The sequence below is a fragment of the Symphodus melops genome, assembly GCF_947650265.1.
Source record: "Symphodus melops genome assembly, contig: scaffold_347, whole genome shotgun sequence".
In the NCBI taxonomy this organism is placed as follows: Eukaryota; Metazoa; Chordata; class Actinopteri; order Labriformes; family Labridae; genus Symphodus; species Symphodus melops.
In genome coordinates this window covers 10,757-19,721 of record NW_027636635.1, presented here as the reverse complement: position 1 = coordinate 19,721, position 8,965 = coordinate 10,757, and the positions used below count along the sequence as shown (strand labels likewise).

Sequence of the window (8,965 nt, the reverse complement as noted above, 5' to 3'; positions counted from 1 at the left end):
AATCAACTCTTTGAACACTCGACGCACAGCGCCCTTCACTGAGAGCCGCCTTTATTTGTCAACACGTGTGGCGTTAAAAGGGCCTTAAAATGGGATGTTTGATGGTACTTATCCTTTTAATGAAAAGATTCCAACACTTTTTGAATTAGCTCTTTGAATTGTTTCTTTTGGGGGGAGATGTGGACCATTTCATTGAAAACCACCAGCAGCAATGTTTGGTGGGCTCACATCAGAGCCCAATGGACCAACAGAGGAGCCCTTTCTGAAAGCTACAGTTCAGGGTGCAGTGCGGACTTTTCAGTAGACTGAACCCTCGAGGTCACTCAGTGGTCATTTTTTAGGTCCACCTCAGCAGGCTGAACATTTCATTATATGGATGCTGACCTCCAGGTTTTGTGCAGTTTGGTTTGGATGCTTCCTTCCAGGAGATGAGTCGTCGTACTTGAACACACAAAATGCTGTGAAAAATTAAATGTAAAAGAAGAGCTTGTTGAAGTTTTGTTTATTTCGACACAATTCTACTTTTCAGTTGGCGTAGCCTATGTAAAGTTATTTAGAAATGTCTCCATAGTTTAAATGTGTAGTCCTCTTAAAGTCAGGCTGTCATTCAGTTCTTTATATCACGGACTTCTACAAACACAGAGAGCACATCAGACGCTTCCCTGAACAAAATGACTATTTCACATAACCGTTTATTTCTGCACAGTTTGCATAAAAGCAAGATCAGGTACTTTACCTTTCACTTGTGGCTGCAGCTGCCTGGACAATCCCGAAGACCGCCGGAAAGTGCCGAAAGTCGCAATGCCTGCTGGGAAAATCCGAACTCAACGAACCGCCATCTTTCTTTGTAGTGAGTCCGTAAGGGGAAAATAACAACCGATTCTCGTGATTTTTTCTGCTAAATAGAGACGTTTAAGTAACAACACTTCATCTGAAATTATACCTGGCACGTTTGGAAAGGAGCCGGGGTGATTTTAATCAGGACAGCGCTCATATTTTAGTATTAAAGACACAGGAACAGCGGAGGTGGTTGACATGGGCCGCTCGCGGAGCCGCAGCTCGTCCCGGTCCAAACACTCGAAAGGCAGCAAGCACAGCAAGAAACGGAGCCGGTCTCGGTCTCGGTCCAAAGACAAGGAGCGGTCGAAGAAGCGGTCCAAGTCCCGGGAGTCCAAGAGGAACCGTCGCAGAGAATCTCGCTCCCGATCCCGATCGACCACCGCGTCGTCCCGCAGAGAGAGGCCGGCCTCCTCGCCGCCGGAGCGGATCGACATCTTCGGCCGTACGCTGAGCAAGAGAAACGCGCTGGACGAGAAGCAGAGGAAGGAGGAGGAGGAGAGACGGGTCGAGATGGAGAGACAGCGGAAAATGTGAGTTTAGACTGAATGTGAGACTCGATGTTTGTCTGTGATGTGTAACCTTGGTGGATCTCCACTTAGCAAAGTGGCTAGTTTAGGCTAGCTTGCTAACAGGGCCCTGATCCAGGATCTGGTCTCTCTCTCCACCCCAAGACCAGCTCATGTTTGGGTCCAGCTCATCTTTTTAGGTGGACTGCTGTGTCTTAAAGAAGATTAGAAAGCTGTTTGCAATTCCAGCAGCGAGTTTTAAAGCTAATAAATCCAAAAGAAGAATAAATGCACCTTAAATAATCACTAACAAGCCAATTAATTAAGTGTATACATTTATGTAAATGTACTTTACAGACCTGCACGTGTGTGCACAGATGTCTAAAAACAAATGATAAGAGATAATGTGCAGATACTCTGATCTGATGTGAAAGCAGGATGACTGTCATTCAAAGTCATCTCTCTGCATCCTGTCTCCAGTTTAATGCTGATATTTTATTTTCACTTGAAGAAGTGATCTGATCAGACATGAAGGAAACCAGTATGTCCTCCTTCTAACTTTAGATTCTGCTCCTGAATGCTCTGGATTTGATTGGACCAGAGAAGGTAGGCGGGGCTTTGAAGGCCGTTCTGGACGCCCCTGGGTTTGCCAGATATGAGAGCAGTTATCAGGTCAACAGGTGTTGCAGCGATGGAAGCGGGCAGTGGAACTGCTTCAGATAGAAGTGATTGTACCCGAGCTAAAAAGCCTCTGCATGTTTCTAATAAGCTCCAGCAGCAGAAAGCTGCTCAAACTAGGATCAATGTTGGAGATGAAACATGGAGAGAGGTTAGAACGCAGAAAGCTTTACAGACCCATGCAGAGCTGGCTAAACACTGAAGCTACAGTGTCCACCACATGCAGAGCTGGCTAAACACTGAAGCTACAGTGTCCACCACATACAGAGCTGGCTAAACACTGAAGCTACAGTGTGCACCACATACAGAGCTGGCTAAACACTGAAGCTACAGTGTCCACCACATACAGAGCTGGCTAAACACTGAAGCTACAGTGTGCACCACATGCAGAGCTGGCTAAACACTGAAGCCCGCCTAAGATGCAAATGTTTAAACGGTGGCATGTTAGCCAGTAATCAGGGAGAGAGGAGACAATTTATCTTCAGAGATTAGTAAGTGTGAAGGTTCAGGATCAGCAGAGAGGAGATCCGGTTTACAGTCGCTACCAAAATCAACACAACACTGAAGCTCCTCACAGTGAGTGTACAGTGTTTAAGGTCTTAAACACATTATCTTGTAGTCTTACACACGTCGTCCTTCCTTTGCACTCAGTGGGAACTCCTTACCGTTTCACAATAACATGCTTTCAGTCTGCATGCTCACACGGGATCAGCTGAGAAGTTGTCAGATCAGCTGACTCAGCAGAGAAGCTGTGGCTTGAGGAGTGCAGCCCTGTCAGCTCGGGGGGGGGTGTAGGTGGGTCACACCTGGCCCTCTAAGTGGCTCTCTTTCACTGTGTCATAGCTGCAGGGCCACTTAACCAGGAATACAAATGTAAATGTCATGTCACTGAGACTCAGCAGATAAGGAAGGACTCGGGCCTGGGCTGGGTAAGATCTCTGGTTTCCCATTGGCTCATTGGCTGATGAAGTGAAATCCAAACCAGGGAGGGTGTGTTGTGTTTACATTTGTGCCAGAAGCAATGTGACAACATGACTCCTTACTCCTGATAGCATCCTGCTCATTTAAAGACAAAAAAAAGAACCATTTAAAAGTGGTGTCAACAAGCAAACATGACAGCAGGTGACCACCATCACTCATCACAACCACGTCCTCTTTCTGTCCCTCGTCCAGCCGACAGCAGGAGATCGAGGAGAAGCTGATCGAGGAGGAGACGGCGCGGCGGGTGGAGGAGCTCGTGGCCAAGCGGGTGGAGGAGGAGCTGGAGAAGCGGAAGGACGAGATCGAGCGAGAGGTGCTGCGGCGCGTGGAGGAGGCGAAACGTATCATGGAGCGGCAGCTGCTGGAGGAGCTGGAGAGGCAGCGGCAGGCCGAGTTGGCGGCTCAAAAGGCCAGAGAGGTAACGCTCGGTCGTTTGGAACGAAGCCCCCTTCCTTCCCTAAATACCTCCGCAATGCCCCCTCACCCCCCCATCACCTTGTTGTGACTAGCCCCTCACTACAAAACAGGGAGAGAGGTGTGGGTCCGTTCAGCAGGGACATGATGAACAAATGAAGATTTAACACTGAAGCAGGCAGAAGAAATAAAAACAGTTTTTTACAGCTTGTTCAGATATGTAGCGTAAATATTGTCATCTGGAGGATGAAATTCCTGAATTTCTTTTGTCATGGCGAAGTTATAAAAGAGAAGGACTGATTTCCTGTCTTTGATTTCTTGGATTGGTTTGATGGCTGTAATCTTCTTCCTTTAAGGCGTCTGTTTCAAAGTCTCTGTACACGACCTTCACGAGTCCCCAATGTCAAAAATTGACGGCGGCTTCTCTACTTTTTTTTGTCTTTTCTTCATTTGTGATCCGAAGCCCCCTCCTGTAATGTTCTTAAAGGAACCGCCTTCAGAGTTAGCTCAGGCGCCCCGCCTTCAGAGTTAGCTCAGGCGCCCCGCCTCCCCGGGCGTCATTAAGAAAATGGGACCTGTTTACACTACAGTCATAATGTATTGTGCATGAGAGGGGGCCGGCTAAAGCCTGGTGACCCTGACTGGCACACGGAGCAGCCCAGTGGCTCGGTACTAATCGGGTGAGAAGTGTAGTGGGACGGCTCCTCCTGGTCTTCATCGGTCCTGTGTGGCGCTCGGTCTGCATGCTTCCTTCCTGCTCTCTGCCGTGCAGCGTGCGACCGTGTGTAGAAACTAGCACAGCTCTGAACTGAGACACCGGTGGCGTGGTCGGCCAGGCAGCCGGTCAGTCTAGACTCTGAGTGGACGTTCATGTCTCTCTGATCATGAAATGTGTAGAAAATGTTTTTGACTCACGGACAGTTTGCCCCCCCCCCCTCCTTCCCCTCCCTCCCCTTTTCTTTTAACCTGCACATAATGGACTGCTACATTTCCTGTTTCCTGTCTGACCAGGTGAACTTCCTCAGGTCTAACCCTTCTGATCTGTTCATATGTGTTCTCAGATTTATGATTTCAAGATGTTTTTCTCCGCAGAGAAACGAATGTTGTGTGTTCTGTTCTCATGACCTGCTTCTCCTATAGGGTTGCTGCCATGTTTGACACTATGTGTAAATACATTTGTGTTGTTTTGATTTTGGACACACATCTCACCAACCTTCCTACAGTAACTAGCACTTGACCTGAGCTGGCCTGCAGCCTTTCAGCTCAGCCTGTGACTCATGTCCTGTACTGTAAGTGTACCGTGGTCCGGTCCTCCTCGAGCACACACACACACTCACACTCACACACACACTCACACACACCACTTTGTACTGTCCTCTCCTTCAGTGTGCTATCGTCTCAGCGGGCTCTGAGCCGCTGTGAAAGGACAAAAAAACGATTTTAAGATACAGCTTGAGCTGTGGCTGCAGGCGCAGGCTAAGAGGTACACAGATCAGAGTTATAAAGAGGAATGCTGCGGGCGCGCTACGGCAGAATACCCCTCATACCTACCCACCCACCCACCCCAGGAGCGCTTCTCTGTCTCTGCAGGGGCCACACAGTCCGGACGAGACAGTAAATATTCAACCGTTTAATGCCGAAAGCTTTCACCAGTTGTGTAGGTACACAGGGAAGGAAAATGCGTAGGTATACGTTCATTGGTGAGCCAAAACTATTCCCTCCTTTATTTGTATCCTTTTTCTCTTGCTTGTAATCATGTTAAAAAGCAGCACATGTATTTTCTTCTAGCTTGTACTGTCTGTCTTCTATCTATGAGTGTGATGAGTGGGTCCCCCCCCCCCCTTTTTAAATGTAAGTTTAATGTGAGCGTCCCCACATTGTTTCTAGGAGGGTTTTAAACACCAATAGAGGGAAGAGGAGGAGGAGGAGGGTTAATTTCCCCCCCAGTTTTCTCAAGTCTTTTTTGGCCCTTTTTGTTTTTGTATTTTTAAACCAATTGGAGCTGACTGCGAAGAATGCTGCAGTGTGGTTATGAGCGAGAGGATAAACAAACTTCTCTGTGGTGCAACGACTTAGTTTTTTTTGTGCGAGTACGTCTGAGTGTGCTGGGGTGGTAAGTGTGTGTGTGTGTGACAGTTAAAGTGTGTGTGTGTGTGTGTGTGTGGACATAAAGTGCTTTGTGGCTGTAGCCTGTTCGTGCGCTAACATGAAACTGTGTCACCCGTCTAGGAGGAAGAAAAATCGAAGCGGGAGGAGCTGGAAAAAATCCTGGAGGAGAATAACCGCAAGATCGCCGATGCCCAGGCCAAACTGGTACGCCTCGTTTTCCTTTGTGTTCTTTACCGTCAACGCAGCCGCCTCGCTCACGCCTGAAATCACTGCAAGCGTTCACCCACTTTAACCCAACGCTCTGCACGGTCCTCCTTTTTAGCCCCGCCCCCTTAGTGAGTTTCTTCATCAGCTGATCGTCACACCGAGGCCTCCTGGGCTCCTGACGCCAGCAGCAGTTAATGAGTCTCATCTTAACCCTTTAAAGCAGGGGTGTCCAAAGTGCGGCCCGGGGGCCATTTGTGGCCCTTTAGTGGATTTTTTGTGGCCCTTGACTTCAAATCGAAGAATCAGAAGATTTTGGCCCCAGGCCTCATCAGATGGCATATTTTGTTCTTTTTTTCTTTTTCATGTTAGCGAGGGAGACCTATAAAAGCCTGACTATTCTTTCCAAAAAAATAGAACACAACAGTTTCCCACTGCAATTAGTTATTGTGTATTTACATTATTAAGAGGTCAAAATACAAAAAGTTCCTTCCAATATTTAAAAAAAAAAAAAAAAACAAAAAAAAAAACTTGTGGCCCGTGAGCGATTCTAACGAGACAATTTTGGCCCGCAAGAGAAAAAGTTTGGACACCACTGGTTTAAAGACACGGCTGATGGCGTCACACGTTATCAGGATAAACAGGGACGCCTCCGTCCCCTGTCTTTGTTTATGTCACTGACGTGTCTTTCATTAGAAATCCTCCAGAGACCTGGAGGCTTTCACCACAACATCCCTGAATAACTTCAGAGTCCTTCTGGCAGGAGTCCCTTCTATTGAGTGGCTTTGATTTGATGCTTATCAGCCGTGGTTTACAATCCAGCCGCTCTGTTTTTCCTCGTGGCTATAGAAGCTCGAGTCTGACTAATTTGCGGCGCAGTGTTTGTTTGATTCGGGCGAGCTCACAGCTGCACGCAGAAGAAAAGCAGACTGCAGGATTCCTGTTTTGAGCTGCTTGTGTTTGTGTGTCCGACAGGCCGAGGATCAGTTGCGTATTGTGGAGGAGCAGAGAAAGATTCACGAGGAGCGCATGAAGCTGGAGCAGGACCGTCAGAAACAGCAGAAGGAGGAGCAGAAAATCATCCTGGGAAAGGGCAAGTCCAGGCCCAAGCTCTCCTTCTCCCTGAAGGCCACCGAATGACACTGCTCCCCCCCCCCCCCCGCCTCCTCGCCCTGCGTCCTGCCTTCGCCTTCCCCCCGATCCTGCTCGCCCTCCTCATCACCCGGACCCCCCGCTCCTCCTCTGTGGAACGCTCGCTTCGTTTTGGAAGTGCAGAAGGAAGGCAAAGGGGGCGTGGCCCTGCGTGTACACCAGGAGCCATGTGGATCCACCCGGCCTTGAAGAGGAGGCAGCTCCCCCCCCCTTAAAGGACCTGACTGCTCCCCCATCCTCCCTCCTCCCCTCCGCACAGATGACTCTTGTTTGTGCTTTTTTTTTTTTCTCCGTTTTTATTTTTTAGGGAACTTGAACTTTTGATGTAGAATGCTAAACGTGTCCCCACAGTCTTAACTCCGGTGTGGCAGCCAGTATCTGTGCGCCTGTGCTCTTCTTCTTACGTGTCCGTGCAGCCAGCCGTCGGCCCCCTGGTGGTCGAGGAGACGGCGTGCTTCGTCTTACTGTAAACGCTCATGTGCAGCTTGGGTAGTTGTCCTGTGGTTTCCACTTTTCATTTCTGTTTTCAAAGTAAGCGGCTGTAAAAGCACACTGAACTTCCCGTCCAGCTGACAGGTTTTCCACCGTCTTGGCTTCTTTCACTCATGCCATCTCATGCCCCGCCCCCCCCCCCCCCCCTGAACCCTTTAAATATTCTCCGCTGTGGCGCTGTTAGTTTTTTTTACGTTTTTTAAAAGGAGCATGACCTCCGGCGAGGAAAGAGTCAGCGTGGAGTTTAGATTTTTAACCTTCTTTTGGCCGTGCAGGTGGACTCCACCTAGACACCCAAGCTGCCCATGACTCCACCACGACCCTCCGACAGGATCAGTGTCCTGTCTCTGGCGTCGGCGGGGAGGGAGGGAGGGAGGGGGGGGGGGGTTACGGACAAGTGGGAGAGGAGGTTTCCTGTATGATGTAATGTTACTAGCTTTGCTGTGATGTGCTGACTCTCCCCCTCTTCATTTCCCCTTGACTTGTATGAAAATGGATCCACAATCAGAAAGTCGCAGTGATGCTAAAGACTTGAATGAGACTGTTGTGGGGGGGGCGAGGGGAAGGGGGGGGGCGCTCGAGCGTACAGTCCGTGCTCTGTCCCTGAGTTTGTCGTACTGAATTAACTCTGGCCACTTGGCTCGGTTCGTAGAGGATGGACAAGTTCAGGTAAGATCAGGTGTGAGGTCAGCAGCAGGACGAGTGTGTGTGTGCGTGTGTGTGCGTGTGTGTGTGTGTGTGGGATCGTGTGTAGGTGACTCTGCCGTGCTGACCTCAGGTGGGTATACAGACTTTTTGCTAAATTGTGGGAGTTTAAAGTTGTCATGTAATTTCCCCCCCGATTGTCAAGGGACTGAACAGTTGAATAAATCCATTGAATGCCTCCACTGTGTCCGAGCACGCCGCTCTGAGTCATCGTCATTTATTTAACCAATGAGCTGCGAGCAGGCTCTCCTGCCCTCATCATTCAAACCTGTGCTCATTAGTGTGATCAGCTCCTCTGCGGCTGGCTTCGTTTCCAGTCAGGTGAGCACTGACCTGAGATCAGCACAGACCTTCCTCCTGCTCACTGGGTTACACTCCATGGTTCCAGTAAGTTCTGCACCGAGGGCCACGTTCAATCGAGTCCAAACCGTCCTCTTCCTGCAGCTGTAACAAACATTTCTGTCTGCAGAGTCGAGTTCCCATCAGTGAAAACACATTTCAGACATTTAGAAGACATAAAACCGTGTTCGTCATTTTACAGCTGCTGAGGTGAGTCACTGTTCTTTTGTATCACATGTAAAACCAAGACCACATGAGCTGAGACCAGAGTCCGAGACCAAGGCGGGTGGACGGGTTCAGAGAGAAGACCGAGGCTGAGGTATCTGAAGGGGGTGGAACAGCGGGAGACATGAACGTTTGAGTCCGGACAGTCAGAGACCGAGTGAAAACAAAAAGTGCTCTGGAGACCAGGACGGAGTTTAAATGTGATTATTGTGTCACAGCCTGCGTGGCCTTACATGACCCCGTGACCTTTGACCTTCCAGGATAGCACCTGTGTAGATCAGTTCATTGAAGAACGAACCATCGAAGGAGTGTTTAGTGTT

General features: G+C 49.1%; 1 protein-coding gene across 1 annotated transcript; it reads left to right on the top strand.

Moving 5' to 3' along the window:
• The first annotated feature begins 820 nt into the window (after nt 1–820).
• On the top strand, nt 821–8,259 carry arglu1b (arginine and glutamate rich 1b). The gene is made up of 4 exons (XM_079373035.1): nt 821–1,370; nt 3,198–3,423; nt 5,649–5,732; nt 6,708–8,259. The coding sequence occupies exons 1-4, from the start codon at nt 1,036–1,038 to the stop codon at nt 6,870–6,872; spliced, it is 810 nt and encodes a 269-aa protein (XP_079229161.1). The 5' UTR covers nt 821–1,035; the 3' UTR covers nt 6,873–8,259.
• Nucleotides 8,260–8,965: the final 706 nt, after the last annotated feature.

Bases quoted from the DNA above. Each gene is read 5' to 3' on its own strand.
- arglu1b (XM_079373035.1), top strand. From the start codon at position 1,036: ATGGGCCGCTCGCGGAGCCGCAGCTCGTCCCGGTCCAAACACTCGAAA. The intron at 1,371-3,197 runs GTGAGTTTAGAC...TCCCTCGTCCAG, and splicing joins ATGGAGAGACAGCGGAAAAT to CCGACAGCAGGAGATCGAGG. The intron at 3,424-5,648 runs GTAACGCTCGGT...TCACCCGTCTAG, and splicing joins CGGCTCAAAAGGCCAGAGAG to GAGGAAGAAAAATCGAAGCG.